General features: G+C 41.9%; 1 protein-coding gene across 3 annotated transcripts in view; it reads left to right on the top strand.

Annotated features, from left to right (window-relative positions):
* c15h21orf91 (chromosome 15 C21orf91 homolog) overlaps positions 1-23,416 on the top strand; it is a 46,980-nt gene that overhangs the window by 6,261 nt on the left and 17,303 nt on the right. Inside the window, exons 2-3 of one of the 3 annotated variants that reach the window (XM_072585750.1) lie at positions 4,266-4,373; positions 12,614-12,744. In XM_072585750.1, coding sequence (XP_072441851.1) covers positions 12,621-12,744 — 124 coding nt within the window. In that variant the 5' untranslated portion in view covers positions 4,266-4,373; positions 12,614-12,620. The remainder of the gene's footprint in view (positions 1-4,265; positions 4,374-12,613; positions 12,745-23,416) is intronic. The other 2 variants (XM_072585748.1, XM_072585749.1) reach the window with 2 other exon arrangements.

The following is a 23,416-nucleotide window of genomic DNA, read 5'->3' on the forward strand; positions in this document are numbered from 1 at the left end:
TTGGAGAGAGACCAGAATTGCACAGTATTCCAAAAGTTTGAGTATAGAAACTGGGATGATTTTTTTTAAAGGAGTATGAAAGGTTAGGAGGCAACTTATAGAAGTTTATAAAGTAATGAAAGGTGTAGATAGAGTTAACGGTAGTTGCCTTTTCCTTAGGATGGGGAATTTCAAGAACTGAGCACGTTTTTAAGGTAAGAGGAGATTTGCATGAATAGGAAAGGTTTGGAGGGATATGGGTCTGGAGCAGGCAGGTGGGAGTATGTTCAGCATGGACTGGTTGGACCGAAGGGTCCGTTTCTATGGTGTATGATGCCAAATGCAGGTTGATCACATGGTATTGTAGACCAACTGTGTGTGTCTTCATCCTCATCTCATATTTTCAAGGCGGTGGGTTCCAGATCTTTAATATCCTGCATTTTTATATTAATCCACATCTCTGCATCCAACCCAAACCCAAATTTCCAGTTTTTATTTTTGCCAATTACCTTCAGTCTGTGACCTCTAATTATGAGCCACTTGTCAATGGATATGGTTTCTCCTTATTCCTATTAAAATAAATAAGTCTTTATTTTTGAGAATGTCCTTTTAAATAGTGCCCTTAACTTTCTCTCCGTGTTCTGAGACACTATGACTTGGATGACCTGAGATTTTTGAGGGGGTGGGAGGTGGGGGTGTTGCAGGCAGTTTTGTGCTCTGCACTTTTGTGTCAAGTACCATAAGTGCATTATTTGACAAAGAAAATTGGCAAGGGCACCTGCAACATGCTGAGCCTTAAAGCACCATTTAATTCATGCAGCTATTTAGTCCATTTATAAACACAAAGCAATTTTAATGGAATTGGCAACAGCTAGAAACTTGGTGTTTGCAGCTCATGCATATAAAGGATTCAGTGCAAAGCCTTTGAAGTTAATGAACAAGGTTAGTTTTTAACATATGCAGCGAGTGCCTGGACATACATTACCATGAAGTGGAATGATAATCAAGTTCACATGTTGGGGGCGGCTAATATGCTGTGTGCGCTTTCATAAGCAAAAGAAATAAAGAGAATATTACAGACTGAGGAGATAATTCAGTGTGGGTGGGGGAGATGGAATTCATCAAACTGCTGCTAAGTTTGACATCAGAATGGTACATGAGTCAAATGTGGTTATTTGGACAAAGCTTCCAGATGCTAAAGATGCAGTTGTGTGTTTCCAGCACTTTGTCTCGAAACGTTTGAAGTTTCTGTATTTGAAGAAAGGGTTTATTGTTAGATTGAGTGGATGACCTCAGACGTGGAGAATTTCTGATGACTGTTATATCTCTGTGCACAGAGACTGTACCACGCCATCTGCTTCAGCTAAAATCAAGTAATGTAATACTCACTCATGTCTATATCTTACCTTGGGTCATATGCTGCATTGAAAAAAGATAATTCACAGAAGCAAAAGGCTTCATGGAGGAACCAAGGTTGTGTATAGTGCTTCATAGGGGACAGTGAGGACTGCAGATGATGGAGATCAGAGTTGAGAGCGTGTTGCTGGAAAAGCACAGCAGATCAGACAGCATCCGAGGAGTGGCAGTTGCAGGCAGTTTTGTGCTCTGCACTTTTGTGTCAAGTACCATAAATGCATTATTTGACAAAGAAAATTGGCAAGGGCACCTGCAACACATGTTTCGAGCTGGAGCCCTTCATCTGGAATGTCATCCTGATGAAGGACTCCGGCCCACGTCGATATTTCCTGCTCCTCGGATGCTGCCTGACCTGCTGTGCTTTTCCAGCACCACACACTCAACATAGTGCTTCATGTACTATCCTCCTCCTGGCACAGTTGGGGATGGGATGTAGGTAGGGAGAATGGTTTTAGAATTTGGGACAGGTTCCAAAAAAACAATGGGTTCAGTTTTGGTTTTCATTCAGGGGGTGTGGGTGTCCCTGGCTGAACTAGCATTTATTGCTCGTCAGTTAAGAGTCAACTATTCAGAAGGCATGTCCATGTGGGCCAGGCCACATAAGAATGTTAGTTTCCGTCCCTAAAGGACTTCAGTGAACCACATGGGTTTTTCCAACAATCGACAAATGGATTCATGGTCACTATTAGTCTCTTCATTCTAAACTTTTTATATTGAATTCAATTTCTACCATTTGCCGTTGTGGGATTCACACTCAGGTCACCAGAACATTAACAGTGATGATTAACAGTGGTTTAACAGAGATGATGCCACTAGGCTATCACCTCCCCTTTGTTGGAGCACATATTTTAACTCCCACCCCCATCAATTTACTCAATTTGTCTTACTGTGTCAGACCTGCACTCACTGAGCTCACCTTGCACTTTCTTATCAATTTTGTGGCTATGTCACAGGTGCTGGACAGTTGTATTGTGGGCACATCAAAGGACTTGAGTAGGCTGGGAGATATTGTGGTGATTTCCACAGTCCATCACACAAGCACTGTGAGCAGCCGAACTGATAGCATCAAAATAACTTGTGGCTGAGCAGTGTAAAACATCAGGATGTCCTGCGATTGTCTGAAAGCAGGTTGACTGCTTCTGGTGTAATTTTTAGTTTGTTGGAATTTCATTGTGAGAAGAGAACTGAAGGTGCTAGTCTCTTGCTTTGTACTGAGATAGTTGGCATCAGATGGGTTTTTTGTTCCCAGCTGTGTGCAGTGCTCTATTCTGCCTGTATTACAAAATGGGGTAAGTAATTTTAAGGTCCTGTTTCTGTAACTTGGAGCCTTAAGAAATCATCCCTTCACGTGGACAGTCATGGAAATCTGTGACTATTGTTCTGAATAGCTGTTCACCTCCTTGGTCAACTGACCATTTCAAAACTGGATTGCCACTTTTTGTTATGCAAGTTTATTGACCATTGGACAACTAACTGAATAGAATTGTATAGCATGGAATAAAATAATAATGTAATTTGTATGTCTACAAAGTCACTTTACTCTGGTGCGTATATTAATAATAGAAATCATTCTTATAAAAAAACAAGTTGGTAGAAGGATTTGAGATGCAGGGCAACCACAATTTAATTGAATGGCAGAGTACAAGAAATCTGCAGTTTGCAAATTGGTTCAGTTCTGTAGCCTATTTGCAAGTTGGTGTTGGACGCCAGTCAGAACACAATACAGGACAATGTAAAGGAGCTGTTCATAAGTACAGGAAATGTTCATATGTCAGGTCTTTAAAATTACACCCCTGCATGAGCTCACTTTCATCATGTTGGAGATTTCTAAATTTGGACTGTTGTAGTTCATACAAATGTAATTCAAGTTTTAAAAAATTCATTCATGGGATGTGGCTGTTCTGTCTGGTTCAGCATTTCTTGGCATCCCTAACTGGTCTTTTAATATTGTGGAAATCACCACCTTGCAGATTTACCAGCTAGCAACATATCAATTCTAAAATTCTCATCCTTGGTGTATCTCTTGGCTACCTCTGTTTCTTCCCCATCATTGCAACCCTCTGAAATCTCTGAGCTCTTTCAGTTCAGCTCTGTTACCCACTCCTGATATTCATCACTCTACCACTGCTACCTTCAACTGATTTCCTGTGAAAACCCCCTTTTTATTTTGACTCCTTCAAAAAAGTTTTCAATCAATGTTTCACAACCGACCACCATGTTTTTGTGGTTCAGTGTCAAATTTTGTGCGATGTTGCTTTGCAGTAATTTGGAATGTATTATTGCATTGCCAGTACTATTAAGCTGCAAGTTGTTGATCTGTATGACAAATCTGTTTGAATGAGAAGAACCCCCCAGGTCAGTGGTGATTTTTTTTTAACTCTATGATTCTGTTTGATAGCCGTCTTTAAGTCTGAACATGAGGTTTGACCCATCAGTATTTCAGATCTGTAGCTTGTCTTTAGTTTCAAGCACGTGAGGTTTTGCAGTAAGGACTGTTACGTTAAGATTGAGAACTGGCCAATTTCCTCACATTGGCCCTTTGCTAATATCTGCCTCTGCAGAGACCAAGCCTAAGCCAATGGCTTTCCACTGACTATAGTCTCGACAATAAAGGTTCTCTTTCACTGGAAAAGAATTAAATGAAATTAGTTTTTTTTAGCAACGAGTTATGATTGTAGTAATTGCCTGAAGATGATGGAAGCAGATCTAAGAATAGTTTTCAAAAAGAAATTGGATATGTATTATATGTTTTTCAAAAGGGGAAAAAAATGCAGACTTGGAGTAAAGAGTGTGGTGCATTGGGAATAATTCAAAACCTCAGAAAACCTACAAATATGTGACAGGCCACATGTTTCTCTTCTGGCCTATAGGCTTCTGTGATGTGGCCCAATCTCCCACTGCACTAGAATGTCCTTTCATATTCAGTCTCGGTAAGTTATACCTGGAGTTTCCCAAGATCAAGGCCCTACAGACTTCAGGCAAGTGGAAGCATGACTTATAGATGTTTTATTTGTGGAAGACCGTGAGATGCACACTCAGTGGTTTGTTATACAAAGTGATGGCTCTCAATATGTTAATGTTGAAGTTGCATTAGATCCATTCAAATAACCTAGTCTTTGGGTGGAACACGGGGCAGTGGTGACAATCGAGACAGATATGTCACCTCCGGCACAATTATAATGATGTCTAGATTAGAGTAGTGCTGGAAAAGCACAGCAGTTCGGGCAGCATCCGAGGAGCAGGAAAATCAACGTTTCGGGCAAAAGCCCTTCATCAGGAATAGAGGCAGAGAGCCTGAAGGGTGGAGAGATAAATGAGAGGAGGGTGGGGGTGGGGAGAAAGTAGCATACCTTACATTGCCTAACAATTATAATGATTATGGTCCAAACTAGTTTCTAATTCTTAATTCTATTCTGCAATGAACTGCACCCTTTCATTTTAAGACAAGTGCTTGTTCTTGTTGAAACTCATTAGTGGTTTACCCTGTATCACCAACAATTAGGTTCCACATCCACTGAGCTTTTGATTTTGTGTTTTCCCCACCAGAAGCTGTCCAATCAATTTAATTGTTACTTAAAATATTAGAAGGGAGGCTTGAGGGCCCTCATGTGGTGCAGTGGTAGTGTCCCTGCCCCTGGGCCAGAGAAGCTTGGGTTCAAGTCCCACCTGCTCCAGAGTTGTGTAATGACATCTCTGGCGAGATTAATTAGAAAAATAGGTGGAAGGGAGGATTGGTGGTAGTGAACTACCCAATTTCAAGTACTGAGAGCCCAATATAACAGGGTTGCATCTTGCAGAGCCACATGAACATCTCATTCATGCTCTTGACTTTTTCAAATTGATCACATTAACATGGAAGAAACATCTTTTTTTTAAAAAAAACACAAAGAATTCAGTGAAGAAAAGCAAGAGGCGTGGATTTTGTGATCTCCATGCCACTATTTCAAATGGTTAATTTATTGAAAGTGTTGTCATGCGAAGGAAACCATTTTGAGTAGTGTTGGTGCAGTGTGTGTTATAACATTGTTAAAAATCTCAACACCAGGTTATAGTCCTACAGGTTTAATTGGAAGCACTAGCTTTTGGAGCGCTGTTCCTTCGTCAGGTTGGACAACCACCTGATGAAGGAGCAGCGCTCTGAAAGCTAGTGCTTCCAGTTAAACCTGTTGGACTATAACCTGGTGTTGTGATTTTTTTTTAAAAACTTTGTACACCCCAGTCCAACACCGGCATCTCCAAATCATGCTATAACATTGTCATAGATATTGGCTTTCCTTCAAGGAACTGGATTTTATGGTTGCAACCTTTCTGTTGCTGATGTAGCTCAGGTGACAAATTATTCTGAATTGTTAGTGGAAGCTATAATTTTATCACAAGATTCAATAACCATAATATAGTATCACTTGTCTAACATTATAGATTGGTTCAAAGATAATAAAGTCACAACAGTCCTGCAGGCCCATAGGGCTGCTCTCTCAAGAGAGAAGATTGGCGGTGGTTTAACCGCAGTATTACCATGCTTCAGATGCTAAGTGTGGTTGCAAAGGAGAGTCCTTCATTGTAACCTCAGCCAGTGTGGGAATTGAACCCACACTGTTGGCATCAGTGTGCAATACAAACCAGCCATCCAGTCAACCGAGCTAATCGACCCCAGTTTTAAGATAACTTTATGGTCAAAATTCGAGATTCTAAAAAGCAGCAAAATGCTGTAATTCAAAGTTAGGTCTGTTTTAAAGTTTTTATTTATTGAGATCCAAACTTAATACATGTACGTAATAATATATGTCTGCAAATTATATGTCACCTGAGATTTAGTAAGTTGGAATGCATCTGGTTGAAAAAGCATGTGCTGAATTTTCATCTTGTAGCTCCTAATATTTTTATTTTCAACTAATTGGTTTCAAAAGGCTATTCAGGTTTAAAATGGAAGCCATTTATCCCATCACTGCCAGCAGTCTGGCATTCTGGGCAGTGTCAACAGGTCACATCCTCCACGGGACTGAAATTGAAGGTTTCACTTGTGCCCTAGTGAGAATGATTGATTGAATCAGCTGCACTCTATTCTATTCCATGGTCAGCCACGACAAAGATAATTATCTTGTCAGCATGCTGCAGGGACTGTTTCCTCTGGGACATCCTGGTGCATTCCTCCACTCCCAATACCACCCCACACCTACCGCACTTTCTGTTGTTATGCCATCTGTAAAAATGACCATACCTCCTTCTCCTGCCAACATTTCTGTCTCAGGCCAACTGTCGTGCTCCAATCAGACTCAACATAAGGGGAGTCGTTCTCGCTCTCGCTGTTGTGTGGAAATGGGCCCTGTGGCCCAACAAGTCCACACTGACCCTCCGAAGAGCAACCCACACTCATTTCCCTACATTTACCCCTCCACCAACATGGCCAATTCACCTAACCCGCACAGACACTGGGAGAATGTGCAAACTCCATACAGTCAGTTGTCCGAGGCGGGAATTGAACCCAGGCCTCTGGCACTGTGAGGCAGCAGTGCTAACCACTGTGCACGTGGCACAGTGAAGCGTAATAAGTGTGCAGTAGCTTTGCTGAGTTCTTTCTTGAACTGTGTAAAAGATCTTATAGATTTTCTGCTCCTACTTGGGGATGTTGGTACATTCTTAGTGCTGGAACACCAGGCTGATATAGTGCCGGATGGTGGGACTGGAGAGAAGAGTTAAAGGTGATGACTTGAAAGATGAGAATCATTAAAGTTTACTATCTTAACTGGGTGTTCCCATTTATTCTTGGTGCAACATCACGGTCTTCCTTTTCTGAATCTTTCCATTTATACTGATCAAGCCCAGTGTGATTGTATTCCCTGTGTCCATTTGACACACCTTCTCAGATGTAATATTAAACTGCAGCCCCGCCATCCTCTTGGATAGATAATTTTAAAAAAAATGCTCAGCACTATTTTTCAAAGAACTGATGTCTCCCTTGACCCCAGCTACTCTTTGTGATATCTTGAAGATGTGACAGACTCTACATAAATAAAAGTTTCACTTTGTCATGTCATTACAGCCTGTTTTGAGTGAGGTGGTCCGTAACTTAGTATTAAACAATGGACTTTGTGTTCTAAGCACTCAGTCAGGACTCCTGCATCCACATCTATTTTAGCTTAGCTGGGACCTCATTGAAGCTATGAGGGAGTTTGGACATAATGTCAGCCAAAGGATCTGGGTCATGTCTGATGTAGAGGGAGAAGTAGAAGATTCTCCGATGCTGTTCAAAAGAAAGCTGAGGCAACAGTTCTTAAGTAGCATCACTAATGATTGGGTTAATTTGCCTTTCATCTTGTATGTTGATTTGGGTGTTCACACAATTTAAATATTGTTCACTACTTGTACTGACATGACACTGACTGCATTTCAATGCTTGATTAGCTAAAGGTAAAGGATTGTCGGATGTATCGGGTTGCAGAACTGTATGCATGAATACTCTCTTGAATAAACAAATTATTTAAGCCTTGTCACAGAATGACAAATGTGAACTCCAAAAAGCTATTTTAAAATCTTGAGATCCTGTCAATGGCGACTGGATTCAAATCACCGTTCCCATAAACTAGTGGACTCAATAATGCAAATGTTGAAAATTGGCGTTGTTCAAAGCAAATGTTAATGGTTTAGGCAGTTTGCCAATCTCGCTGACTTTGATGTTTGTTTAAGCTAATCTTTATTTGTCCCCTTCAAACAAATTCCAAACTAATTACTAAATGGAGCAGAGTTTGCTCAAACATAAGGTTAAGGTACAATGTGTTTATATATTGTGATGTTAAAAGAGCTTTGATCACCCTCAATTTTATCTAAACTTTTGTCCATTCATGTGCACTGACATTTCATGCGACAATAGTTAGAGTTAGAGCTGTGCAGCATGGAAACAGACCCTTTGGTCCAACTCATCCGTATCAACCAGTTATCCGAAACTAATCAATCCCATTTGGCCCATATCCCTCTCGACCCTCCTATTCATATACCCATGCAGATTCCTTTTAAATTTTATAACTGCATCATCCTCCATTGCTTCCTCTGGCAGCTCATTGCACACACACATCTCCCTCTGTGTGAGAAAATTGCCCCTTAGGTCTCTTTTATATCTTCCCTTCTCACCTTAAACCTATATCCTCTCGTTCTGGACTCCCCCACTGCAGGGAAAAGACTTTGTCTATTTACCCTATCCATGCCTCTCATGATTTTATAAACCTCAGCCTCTGACACTCCAGGGAGAACAGCCCCAGCCTATTCAGCCTCTCCCTCTCGCTCAAACCTTCCATCCCTGGCAACATCATTGTAAGTTTTTTCTGAACCCTTTCAAGTTTCACAACATCCTTCCTTGCAGCAAGATCAGAATTGAACGCAGTATTCCAAAAGTAGCCTAACCAATGTCCTGTACAGCCGCAATATACATGACCTCCCAACTCCTATACTCAAAGCACTGACCAGTAAAAGGCAAGCATACCAAATGCACTCAACTAGGACTTTAACATTAAGTAGATAAGTCTTGCTTTGATTTGCCTTTCCAAAATGCAGCACCTGACAATTATCTAAATTAAACTCCATCTGCCACTGCTGGGGCCCATTGGCCCATCTGATCAATTGTAATCTGAGGTAACCTTTGCTGTCCACCACACCACCAATTTTGATATCTTCTACAAACTGACTAACCATACCTCCTATGTTCACATCCAAACCATTTATGTGAATCACAAAAAGCAATGGACCCTGCGACTGTCTCAAAAGGACACTTGAAAGATTATTTGCAGATATCCCCATGGGAGAGTCTGGGCCAGAGAACATCATCTCAGAATAAAGGTTCATACGTTTTAAGACTGAGATGAGGAAGAATTTCTTCTGAGCACAATGATTCTGTGGTAGTATTTTCCACCATGGGACATATGAAATTGGGTCATTAAGTATATTCACAGCTGAGAAAGACAGACAGATTTTTAATCAGTGATGGACTTGAGGGTTATGGGGTAAAGGCAAGAAAGTGGAGTGAGGATGAATACATCGGTTGTGATCTTATTGAATTGGTGCAGCAAATTTGATGGGGAGAATGGCCAGGTTCTGATTCTGCACTTTTAGAGTCAGAAAGTCATAGAGATGTACAGCATGGAAACAGACCCTTTGGTCCAACTCGTCTGTGCCAACCAGATATCCCAACCCAATGTAGTTCCACCTGCCAGCACCCACTCTGTATTCCTCTAAACCTTTCCTATTCATATACCCATCCAAATGCCTCTGAAATGTTGCAATTGTATCAGCCTCCACCACTTCCTCTGGCAGCTCATTCCATACACGTACCACCCTCCTGCGTGAAAAAGTTGGCCCTTGTGTCTCTTTTATATCTTTCCCCTCTTGCCCTAAATCTATGCCCACTAGTTCTGAATTCTTTCCCCCCCCCCCCCCCCCCCAACCCAAACCACGACGGGGAAACCGTCTTGCCTATTTAGCCTATCCATGCCCCTCCATGATTTTATGCACCTCTAAGGTCACCCCTCAGCCTCTGATGCTCCAGGGAAAACAGCCCCAGCCTATTCAACCTCTCATTATAGCTCAGATCCTCCAACCCTGGCAACATCTGTGTCAATCTTTTCTGAACCCTTTCAAGTTTCACAGCATCTTTCTGATAGGTAGGAGACCAGGATTGCACGCAATATTCCAACAGTGGCCTAACCAATGTCCTGTACAGCCGCAACATGACCTCCCAACATCTCTACTCAATATTCTGACTAATAAGGGAAAGCATACCAAATGCCACCTTCACTATCCTATCTACCTGCAACCCACTTTCAAGGAGCTATGAACCTGCACTCCAAGGTCTCTTTGTTAAGCAACACTCGCTAGGACCTTACCATTAAGTGTATAAGCCCTGCTAAGATTTGCTTTCCCAAAATGCAGCACCTCATATTTATTTGAATTAAACTCCGTCTGCCACTTCTCACCCCATTGGCCCATCTGGTCAAGATTCTGTTGTAATCTGAGGTAACCCTCTTCGCTGTTCCACTACACCTTCAATTTTGGTGTCATCTGAAAACTTACTAACTATACCTCTTATGCACACATCTAAATCATTTATATAAATGACAAAAAGTAGTGGACCCAGCACCGATTCTTGTGGCACTCCACTGGTCACAGGCCTCCAGTCTGAAAAACAACCTTCCACCCCCACTGTCTGTCTTCTACCTTTTGAGCCAGTTCTGTATCCAAATGGCTAATTCTCCCTGTATTCCATGAGATCTAACCTTGCTAATAACTCTCCTGTGGGGAACCTTGTCGAACACCTTACTGAAGTCTGAAGTCCATATAGGTCATGTCCGCCGCTCTGCCTTCATCAATCCTCTGTTAATTCTTCAAAAATCTGGAATCAAGTTTGTGAGGCATGATTTCCCATGCACAAAGCCATGTTGACTATCCCTAATCAATCCTTGCCTTTCCAAATACATGTACATCTTGTCCCTCAGGATTCCCTCCAACAACTTGCCCACCACTGACATCAGGCTCACTGGTCTATAGTTCTCTGGTTTGTTCTTACCACACTTCTTAAACAGTGGCACCACATTTGCCAACCTCCAGTCTTCCGGCACCTCAACTGTGACTATTGATGATACAAATATCTCAGCAAGGGACCCAGCAATAACTTCCCTAGCTTCTCACAGAGTTCTGGTTTACACCTGATCAAGTCCTGGGGATTTATCCACCTTTATGCATTTCAAGACATCCAGCACTTCCTCCTCTGTAATCTGGACATTTTGCAAGGTGTCACCATCTATTTCCCTACAGTCTATATATTCCATGTCCTTTTCCACAGTAAACACTGATGCAAAATACTCATTCAATATCTCTCACATCTCTTGCGGCTCCACACAAAGGCTGCCTTGCTGATCTTTGAGGGACCCTATTCTCTCTCGAGTTACTCCTTTGTCCTCAATGTATTTGTAAAAACCCTTTAGATTCTCCTTAACTCTATTTGCCAAAGCTATCTCATGTCCTCTTTTTGCCTTCCTGGTTTCCCTCTTAAGTATACTCCTACTCCTTTTGTACTCTTCTAAGGAAACATTCGATATATCCTGTCTATACTTGATATATGCTTCCTTTGTTTTGTTAACCAAATCCTCAATTTCTTTAGTTATCCAGCATTCCCGACACCTACCAGCCTCTCCTTTCACTCTAACAGGAATATACTATATCTGGACTTGTTCCTGAAAGCTTCCTATTTTCCAACCATCCCTTTACCTGCAAAATCTATCCCCAATCAGCTGGCCCCAAAGAATTATGGTCACTGGCCCCAAAGCGCTCCTCACTGACACCTCAGTCCCCTCTCCTGCCTTATTTCCCAAGAGTAGGTAAAGTTTTGCACCTTCTCTGCATCCACATACTGACTCAGAAAATGTTCTTGTACACACTTCACAAATTTCTCGCCATCTAAGCCTTTAACACTATGGCAGTCCCAGTCTTGGGAAGTTAAAATCCCCTACCAGAACCACCCTATTATTCTTACAGATATGAGATGGCCTTACAAATTTATTTCTCAATTTCCCACTGACTATTAGGGGGTCTATAATACAATCCCAATATTTCTCACAAATAACTTCCCTTGATGTGTTTGTGGGAATATCCTCCCTCCGTACAGCTGTAATGCTATCCCTTACCATAAACGCTACTCCCTTTCTTCTCTTGCCTCCCTTTCTGTCCTTCCTGCAGCATTGGTATCCTGGAACATGAGCTGCCCGTTCTGTCCATCCCTGAGCTATGTTTCTGTAATTGCTATGATATCCCAGTCCCATGTTCCTAACTATACCTGCCTTCCCTGTTTGGCCTCTTGCATTGAAATAAATGGAGTTTAATTTATCAGTCCTACCTTGTTCTCTACTTTGTCCCTGCCTGCCCTGACTGTTTGACTCGCTTCTTTTATCTGTTTCCTCACTGTCTGTGGATATCTTAATGAATTGAATGTACTAGATAAATTTGGGTTTTTGTCTGCTGGCGCTTACATTATAGCACAGTTTCCAACCAGCTCTGCAGCTCAGGGTACTTCCTGGTGACATTTTTAAATGCCGGCTGGTGAAATGCACCATCCTTTAAATCGCACTGTGATCTTGCCAGTGGGTCCTGTTTCTCACCCACAGGTGCAGTTTTCTTTGGACGATCATTCTCTTTTTTTTTGCTTGATGTGTTGTGACACTTTGTTTGTTGTTTTCAGACTCAGTATGAACGAGGAGCAGTTTGTTAATATTGACCTCAATGATGATGACATCTGTGGTGTCTGTAAACTCGAGACTGCGAAGGAGCTGCTTTCTTTTTGCCACGTCTGCTTTGAGCTCAGCATTGAAGGTAAGAGGGGTTAGAGGAGAGGAACTTGGATTGAGGAGGGGACGTTTGTAAATGTAGATGTTGCTTTAGCTAGGTAGGCTGTATGTTTGTTTTACCCATTCTGCTCTCTACATAATGATTAAAGTGAGAGCCAGGAATGATATCCAGGTTAATTACCATCTCAGAAAATTCATCACAAAAGAACAGAAGGGGCCCATGCAACACTGTGAGTCTCTTTCCTACTCAGTTGGATTGTAGTTGACCATAAACAAGTGTCTCATTGAATTTATTAGTGAAATAATGTTTTATTTATGGTCCAGTGTTTGATCTTGCCCAGAATGTTCATGTTAAATGTTTAACATGCAAATATTTGATTAAAGTGACCAGACATAATCATGCAAGGTTGTCATGACACAGGCATATGCAGTGCCTTCATCAGTGGTAGGCTGAGTCTCTCAATGACAGCTCTGAATGGTCCTGTGGCCTTCAATCCTGAGTGATCAATGGAAAAGAGCAGCCAAGTTGTCTTTAAAAATAAATAAAACGACAAGGGGGAAGGACGTGTTGTTTGTGTTGCCATCACGCAATGTAACTCTTGTGCAATGCATTACTGAACAAATATGTTCAGAATTAGAATGGCAATGATGTAAAGTCATAGAGAATTGAGAGAGCTGATAACTCTTTTCTGTATGCATAAGTAATCAAATTTTTACAAATGGTTAAACCAGACTGCTGCGTTATGAGACCAAATTCTGATACTTTACCATAAGAATTTATCTTGATCCAAAAGCTTTCCCATTAAATGCTGCAAAGTTACCCATGCTTTAGAAGTGCTGTCTCTGCAAGTTTCTTGAATGTTACCTCGACCCAAATATAGGTGGTCTTGCCGTAACATGCATTTAGTTAACACAAATTCGCTATGACATGATTGACGAATTGTCGACACTGTTTCTCAAGTGTGAAATTTTAAAGCGTGCATTGGTTATAATGTGATTCTGGCCCCATTAGTTTAAATGGTGCTACTATTATTTTCACAACACTGTATTGCATAAGAACGGAACTACCACATTATAGCAGAACTGATTATGACAATTAAACATAATTTGCCAGGGTATTTTCCCACAAGCGACATCAGTGGACTCAGGGGACATGGGCATCGCTGGCTGACCAGCATTTATTGTCAGTCCTCAGCTGCCCTTGAACGAGTGGCTTGTTTGGCCATTTCAAAGGTCAGTTCAGAGGTCAATCACATTGCTGTGGTTCTGTAGTCACATGTAGGCCAGTCCAGGTGAGGACGGTGGAATTCCTTCCCTGAAGGACATTAGTAAGCCAGATGGATTTTTCTGACAATTGGCCATGGTTTAGAACATAGAACAATACAGCATAGTACAGGCCCTTCAGCCTTTGATGTTTCTGCCTATCTTTTATCCTACTCAAAGATCAAACTAACCTATACACACTTCGTTTTACTATCATCCACGTACCTATCCAAGAGTTGTCCCTAATGTATTTGACTCTACTACCACAGCTCTCAGTGCATTCCATGCACCCACCACTCTCTGTAAAGAACTTATCTCTGACATTGCCCCTAAATCTTCCTCCAAATTATGCACTCTCATGACAGACATTTCTACTCTGGGTAAAAGTCTCTATCTATGTCTCTTGTAATCTTGTACATTTCTATCAAGTTACCTCTCATCCTCCTTCACTCCAATGAAAAAAGCCCCAGCTCCATCAAGCTTTCTTCATAAGATTCGCCCTCCAGTCCAGGCCACATCTTGGTAAATCTCCTCTGCATCCTCTCTAAAGCTTCCACATCCTTCCTATAATAAGGCAACCAGGACTGAACGCAATATTCCAAGTGTGGTCTAACCAGAGCTTTATGGAGCTGCAGCATCACCTCTCACCTCTTAAACTCGATCCCCCTATTAATGAAAGCCAACACACCATATGGCGGCTTATCAATCTGTGGGGCAACTTTCGGCAATCTATTGTGTTCAAGTTTAACCTGCAGTGGGGATACATCATAACATCTCCGAACATGTCAATTAAAAATCCTTACCCTGAGCAGCTCTTGTAGGGATGGCCTGGAGCTGAGATGACTGACCTCCAGCAGTGATAACCATCTTCCTATGTGCATCGTCTTCCATACCTGTTTAATAGTCATCATTGGAATCTCTAATTCCAGATTTTTAAAAATTTAAATTCAAATTCCATTGTGGTGAGATTTGAATTGGGTCCCCAGAAAATAATATATCTAGTAATCATACCACTAGGCATCACCTCCCCACTGGAGAAGCAAGGATTGCAGTGGAAAGGTCAATCAATGAATACTTATGAAAACAGGAAACTACGTGTAATGTAATCAATTTGGAGATCCAGCTCCCTTGACTCAACAGAAGGTCAGACTGACTGTGTTTACAAAACGTAACCTTCTAGAAAACACAAGCTGACGTACTTATGGAAAAAAAAATCCAGGAATTAAAAGCAATGAAGTTCTACTTCTCTAATGACCTCATACACTTTGAGCATTTTTGTTTTTTTTTCTTCGAGGTTGCATTCCCACCCTCCTCTGCCTGACAGGCAGCAGTTCATGCAGTAACACAGTTTCATGGTATTTTAAGTACAGGCTACACTTCATCCATGTCCTGAAAGCAGCAGAAGGTTCTCTTACCACGGGAATAACTAAGAAACAGGCAGAGAGTACTGCAGCCCAGTAGTTAATTTATTAAACTGGGAATCCAGATTTTATGGAAATTCTAATTCTAACAATAATTGGGTTCGTTTTCGTTCCAATGAATCTGGGCATGTTGATTGCAAAATCAGAAAATAAGTATCTTACCCAAATGTGGGGTACCCAGAAATCAGTCTAAAATGATCTTTTTGTTTTTTTTTTGCTGACTGCCCTACTGCTGTTTAAAATATCCTTGCTGCCTGAACAGCTCAATACCATGTCCATTAGCATCATTTGGACCAAGCGATATTTATGATGTTGACCTTTTACATGATGCAGTCTCTTCTTCCGTCAAGAACCCAGTCCAAAATGATGATGGTATCTGTGTCACAAGCTGAGAACTTTATAAAACAAAAAAAAAAGCCATTTTATGGAACGTGGGTGTCACTGCCATTTTATTGCCCAACCCTGATTAGCCTTGAACTGAGTAACCTGCTGAGCGGCACAAGTGTGGTTCAAATTTAACCATATCACTGTGGGTCTGGAGTCATATCTAGGCCAAACCATATGAGGTTAGTGTATTTCCTTCCAGAAAGAGCATTGGTTGGGATTTTCTTTTTGTTGACAATTTGCAATTTCATGGTTGCCATCATTGATACTAGCTTTCAACTCCAGAATTGTTAATTGACTTTTTAAGTTACACCAGCAACTGTGGTGGGATTTTGAACCTGTGTCCCAGACCATTAGTTTGGGTGTTGGGATTACTAATCCAGCAATATTAATAAAATGCCACCATCTCCCTTGAAATATTTCACTAAGACATGGCGAGGTGATGTACAACTGGGTCATTTCTCACAAACTGACTGAAGGTAAAAAACAAAATCAATTTCCATTTAGGAATTGGTGAGCTAGTATTGTAAATTGTAAACCAAGAGTTAGTCAAATCAGTTTGAGTTTGATGTTAATTATATTTCAACTGGTTCTTAACATGCTACATTGCCTTGTTGATACCCTGTGCGCACAACCCATTGTGACCAGTCGTGTATGCTTAACATTGGTTATTGGCTGATCCAAGCATCTCTGTTGCAGCAAGTGGTATTTTCAAATGAATTTTTCACATTCATTTGCATCAAGATTTTTGAACAAGGGATGATATAGTATCCCTGAGTTTTCTGCAGCGGCTGACCTTTTGCTGATTTTTGTGCTTATTTGGCAGTCAGCCAAAACAGGGATAGTTTTGAAAAATGATTCTGATTCAGAATCTGTAAATAGATCTTTACTCTTGCCCCCTTTTCGTTTGTAAATTATTTTGCTTTTTAAAAATCTCTTATCAATGTAAAAAGTGACATACTGTGTGACTGTGGAAAGAAGTTAAACTGCTCCTCCTTATCCTTCTCCATCTGCCATCAGCCATCCACATCAAATTCTTCTCATCTTGTGCCCAGTTGGGTGAAACTGACCTTGTCTGGCTCCATTCTTATTTATGGTGTGAGGTGGGCCAAAACTCAGTGATTTACATTAGCTTCTGGTTGAAAGTATCTTTTTGTTTAGAAATAAAAGTTATAACCCTTTTCAAATCCTTTCACCTTTGCACCCCTGTAATTTCCTTCAGCTGCACAATCCTGCACTGTCTTTAATTCCAGACATTTAAGCATCAGTGATTTTAATTATTGCGCTGTTGTTGGCTGTGCTTTCAGCTGTCAAGGTTTTGAGGTCTGCAGTTTCCTCCCTAAACCATTTGGTGTCTCTTCCTGATTTTCCTCCTCTTAAGGCAATCCTATAAACCTCACTTAACCAAGCTTGCAGCCACCTGCCCTAATAACGTCTTGCGTGTCTCAATTTTAAGTTTTGATTTGGAACACATTGGATATTTTGTATGTTAAATACAGTTGTTCCTTTGTTTGCTGTGCTGACATTGGGGCTATTTCCCCACAGAGTTCAACATTTTTTAAAAAAAAGCCATCTCCCAATTGACAGTCATTTTTCAGCCTTTCAGGTGTCATTGCTAGAACGTTACCTTTTGCCTCTGGATTGAATGTTCTTGGGGTGCAGGTTAGAATCCTGCCACGGCAGATGGAATTTGAATTCAATAAAAATCTGGAATTAAGAGTCTAAAGATGACCATGAAATTATTGTCAGTTGTCAGAATAAACCCATCTGGTTCGCTAATGCCTTTTAGGGAAGGAAACTGCCATCCACACCTGGTCTGGTCTACATGTGACTCCAGACCCACAGCAATGTGGTTGACATTTAACTGCCCTGTAGGCAATTAGGGATGGGCAATAAATGCTGCCTAGCCAGTGATGCTCACTCCCTGTAAATGAATTAAAAACCAGTTTGGATTCCACGTTTGGTGGGCAGAAGGCTGAACTCAGTTAAACTTGCAATGGGTAAGTCTCTCTGACTACCAGAGCAATACCAATTGGGCTTAAAGAGCGCTGGCAGCACTTGGATGGTTCCATATCCTGCAGTTCGCTTCATCCTTCTCATGTAATATTAGCTTTATAACCAGCAGAAGAAAAGACTTCACTTAGTGACTGAGCTAACTCTGACAGCTTGACTAGTTGGGGAGGAAGTGTGAAACTTCAGATTAGTTTTTCTCTGTTGTGATCTCTGTCCACTCTCTCTGGCTCTATGGAAGATCTATATAATTTGTTGTATCCTGCTCCACACCCTGCTTTTTTCCCACATGCCTCTAACTCTTTACAGAGTAACTTGCAATTTAGAAGCAGCTACAGGTCATTTGACTCATCAAGCTAGTTCTGCCAATTAATTGGCTGATCTAGTTCTGGTGTCAACCTACTTCCCGGTCTGCCCCACCCCTGTCATAATCCTTGACTCACTCCGCTATCAAACATCCATCCAACTCTGCTTTGGTTAAATTCAATGACCCAGCCTCCCCTGTTTTTTGGGAAGAGAATTCCACAGGCCAACTCTGCTAAGAGGAAACAAAAAGTCTCTAACTTCTATCTTGGAAGGGAAACCTCTCAGTCTTAACCTGGGACACTTAGTTTTAGACCCACACAAGAGGAAAGCATCTTGCAGCATCCACACTCAATCTTAAATGTTTCAATACGATCGCCGCTTTCTTTCAAACTCTCAATGGATAAAGGAGCAGTCTGTTCAACCTTTTCGTCACAGGAATAAACCTCCTCTGAACCGCTGTAATGAAACCTGCTGGATATTTATCTAAATCCCTTTTTGAAAGCTGCTATTGAATCTACATCTAACATTTGCCAGTATCTTTCAACTTGCCAGAAATTACTGCTTAAAGTGATGATTCTCCTTGTGATGATACCACCCTCGTCATTTTGCCAATTACCTTTCAAATTGTCTCCTCTAGTTACTGATCTTGACAGCTTCTCTTTATTTATCCTCAAACATTCTTGACTTTGACACCTCTATTAAATTTCCTTCACACCTCCTTTGCTGTTCCTCTAATTTCCACACAGTCGAAGCAGATTATTAATCTGGTTGAACCAATATTCTTCCTAAATTCAAATTGCTCTGTGGGGGGTTCTATTGATTATTCAAAGCCTTTTTGCATCAATAAAATAAAACTGAGCTAGAGTTCCAAAACGAACAAAAGCAAAAGTTGCTGGAGAAACTCAGCAGGTCTGACTACATCTACGCAGAGAATATAGTCGACATTTTGAGCCTGGAAGAAGGGCTTATGCCTGAAACGTCGATTCTCCTGTTCCTTGGATGCTGCCTGACCTGCTGCGCTTTTCCAGCAACACATTTTTCAGACTGCATAGACAGCACTGCCAGCTTCTCTCGGACATGCAGCCTGGATGGCGTGGGACGCAGGAAGAATGACAAATTCATGGAATCCTACAACATGGAATAAACTGTCTTTATGTTATGTCTTTGTCACTGTGTTGGTCAATCACATTGTGTGAATGTTCTTTGTCCTTACCAAACTTGCCCCTGTACTCTTTGCCCAGTGCCCAGCACTTTATTTCAGGATCTTTGTCCAGGGCAACCTTTAAAGTTTCTATCTAATCTGCTTACATCACCTTTTTCAAGTAGCAGGTCAGAACAACGTGCCTTGATGAAACACGCCAAAAACAAGACTCTTTCTCCCTTTATGATTGGAGTGAATTCGATGAAAAAGCAGAGTGAAGTAAACACTCAACAGATTTGGGTAAATCATTGGCTTTTGAACTCTTAAGTCCTGTCATCTGAACCTGGAAAATGAACCGCTTTTCAGTGAGTATGAAGTCAAAAAAAAAGGCGGGTGTATGCATCTTAAGAACATTAAAGGAAGGCCTGAAATTTGGTGGACACAGCAGCAATTAAATGACATAATGTATAATGATGCAAGACGAAAGAAGGTGGCAATGGAACCAGAAGAGGAATTCTCCAGACGAGTCCAGAGGAGATTGTTGCAGCAGAGCTACAGGGAGTAAAACACGGCAAAGGGGAGATGGATTTTGTAGCTGAGTCATGTGACAGACAGTCGGGAGACACCTGAGGCAATGGCTCACCCATCCTGTGAAACAGACCAGATTCTTAGGGTGGATTGCAGAAAGGATTCCTCCCCCCCCCCCCCCCCCCCCCCCCCCCCCCCCCTTTTTGGTAGAATCTAGGACCAGAGGACATCATCTCAGAATAAGGAGTCACATGTTTAAGAATGAGGAGGAATTTCTGTTTCTGAACATAGTGAATCTGTAAAAGTATTCACCAGAGATCTGTTGATGTTCGGCCATTAAATATGGGGGTGGCACGGTGGCTCAGTGGTTAGCACTGCTGCCTCACAGTGCCAGGAACCCGGGTTCAATTCCAACCTTGGACAATTGTCTGTGTGGAGTTTGCACATTCTCCCTGTGTCTGAGTGGGTTTCCTCCGGGTGCTCTGGTTACCTCCCACAATCTAAAGGTGTGCAGTTTAGGTGAATAGGCCAAGCTAAATTGTCCATAGTGTTCAGGATTGTGTAGGTCAGGTGCATTAGTCAGGGGTAAATTTTAAAGGAAAATAGAGTAGGGCAATGGGTCTGGATGGGTTACTCTTGGGAGGGTCAGTGTGGACTTGTTGGGCCAAAGGGCCTTTCCACATTGTAGGGATTCTGTAAAATATAATCAAGGCTGAAATAGATGTTAAATCAACAATAAGGGGAGTCTTATGGGGTAGAGGGCAGCAAGTTGGCGTTGAGGATTATCCGATCGACCTCAGCAGGACAGACTGAATGGGCTGAATCGCCTTTTTTATTATTCAGTCGTGAAATGTGAGTGTCACTGGCTAGGCCAGGATTGATTGCCTATCCCAGAGGGCAGTTAAGTGTCAACAACATTGCTGTTAGTCTGGAGTCACATGTAGGCCAGACTAGTTAAGGAAGGTTTCCTTCCCTAGAGGAAACTAGTGCACCAGATGGGCTTTTCCTGGCAATTGACAATCAATGACAATGGTCATCATTAGAGCCAATTCAAATTCCACTATCTGCCATGGTGGGATTTGGACCTGGGCCACCAGAATATTTCTTGAGTCTCTGGATTAATGATCCAGTGATAATACCACTAGGCTATTGCCTACTTCTATTTCTGTGTCTTGAGGTCTTTTGGCCATTATCAATTAGGGATCCCACCCAAGTGTCAGCCTGCAAGACTTCCCATCTTGGTTATTCTAGTGCAATATCCATTATCTTGTGAGAAAATAGTTGTTATTGAAGCTGTTATGTCAGAAAGAAGGGAGTCATGTTTGTATCCATCAAGGCCCAAGTGAACAGAACTGTGCTAATTGTCAGGTGCTCTGTTTCAAACAGCCACAACACTGTGGGCCTACAATTCTGGAGAGAAACCCATATTATTTTCAGCATCTGAGGGGCAGGCAAGGTCTCTTTCAAAACTATCGAGGCACTTTCAACAATGCAACCTGCCCTCAGTACGGGCACTGGGAGTGTCTTGAGAGTGGAAGGATGACCTCCTGACCCTGATGACCATGCTGCCTGGTGACAAGCAAGCAACTGCTTGAGAGGACAGAAGAAATGACTCCTACTACTAAGAAACCCAGCACGGTGGCACAGTGGTTAGGACTGCTGCCTCACAGCGCCAGAGACCCGGGTTCAATTCCTGCCTCAGGTGACTGTCTGTGTGGAGTTTACACATTCTCCCCATGTCTGCGTGGGTTTCCTCCGGGTGCTCCGGTTTCCTCCCACAGTCCAAAGATGTGCAAGTCAGGTGAATTGGTCATGCTAAATTGCCCATAGTGTTAGGTAAGGGGTAAATGTAGGGGTATGGGTGGGTTGCGCTTCGGCGGGTCGGTGTGGACTTGTTGGGCCGAAGGGCCTGTTTCCACACTGTAAAGTAATCTAGTAATCTAATAATCTAATCTAATCTAATCTAGTGCTGCTTCTGACAACAGCAAGTGCTGGTTGCACTCGGGAGATCCGACAGCATCTGTGGAGAGAGAATTCGGCAAAACTTTCACTCGTTTTGATGAATGGCCATCCACTTGAAACTTGACTTGTCTTCCAGCCATGATGCTGTCTGACTAGTGTTTCCAACACTTTCTGACTTTTTTTTTTCAATTTGAGACATCCACAATATTGTGCTGTTTTAAAATAATGATGTATTTGATTCTGGAATCAGCATGGGACTAATTTCTCAGGTTGTAAATTGTTACTTGCACACAAGACTGATAAATACATAAAGCCCAAATTTTATTGTATAAATTGCAGGCTGTTTTAAATTTTTTTTGCACTTATAAATAGAACAGGACTGACACCAGCACTAAGTTCTATTTTGAGTTGCGTTTAATTAGTCCTTCAGATTAAAGCTATTGGAGGCCACATACTTACTTTAACTCTGTAAAGTTGCTATAGAACCATAGAAACATTATGGCACAGAAAGAAGCCATTCAGCCCATCAATTCCTGCTGGCCGAGGGGAGGGGAGGGGAAAGCTAGGTGCCGATTCTAACCCCACTTTTCAGCACCAAGGCTTTTCAGGATCCAGCACTTCAACTGAGTTCAGAGTTTCTGCCTCCACCAGCAAACTGGGCAGCAAATGCCAGAAATCCACCACCCTCCGAGTGCTCTGGTTCCCTCCCATTTGTGTCCCTCTAATCGTTCCACCATTGCTTTTAGTTCTCGGCCTCCTGCTAATGGATCTTGTTCCCTGGTGAAACGTGTCTTCCCTGTGCACTCTATCCAAGCCCCTTGTAATCTTATACACCTCAATTGAGTCACCCCTCATTCTGCTCTGTTCAAAAGAATAAAACACTAGCTTTTTCGGTTTTTCTTAATAGCTGCAATTTTTCAACCCTGGCAACATTCTTGCAACCAGTGTGATGATTAATTTCCTTAACACTAGACAGCTAATGAAATAGTCAAGGCAAGCACTCTTCTCAGTTTACAGCTACTTGAAGCTGATTTGTCGATGTACAAATATTCCTGCTTTTACAAAAGTAAATGGTTGGGAAGAGCTGGGTAAAGAGGGTTCTTTGGTTTATCTTCTGTCCCAGAAAGTGCCACCTCCTGATCTGCCTCCATCCAAATCCAATCCCATTCTAACTTGGTGTTTCTGCACGTGTTTACATTACCAAAAGAGGATCTGAACAGCATCTCTGTGCTTGTGTCAATCGCCATGCTGAAGGTAGACTCTATCTTTGTATCCAGATGCAGCTTATGTAAGCACGCCACTTTCTCAATCAGAACATTGTAGCTTCAAGCACCGTTTCAGCTCTTGCACAGACTTTACAGCACTGAATTGGACCATTTGGAACAGCAGACATCTGCAAACCTCTATGCTCTGTGCATATCCTTCTATTCCTTGCTCCCTTCTCTAATAGAGTTTCTTCCTTTTTTAATGCAGCTGTGTTATTCATTCTAATGGTGGGTTTCACATTCTCGTTGCCATTGGACACCTTACTGAGGTTGTGCTGCATTGTTAGAGGGTCAGTACTCGCTGTCTGCCAAGCTCTCAGACTGGGAACCAAGTGCCGAGACAGCTGTATTCAGGTAGGGTCAGTACTGAAGAAGTGCTGCATTGCTTGAGGCTCACCATTTCCTATTGGAACTGTT

This window comes from Chiloscyllium punctatum, chromosome 15 (genome assembly GCF_047496795.1).
Source record: "Chiloscyllium punctatum isolate Juve2018m chromosome 15, sChiPun1.3, whole genome shotgun sequence".
In the NCBI taxonomy this organism is placed as follows: domain Eukaryota; kingdom Metazoa; phylum Chordata; class Chondrichthyes; order Orectolobiformes; family Hemiscylliidae; genus Chiloscyllium; species Chiloscyllium punctatum.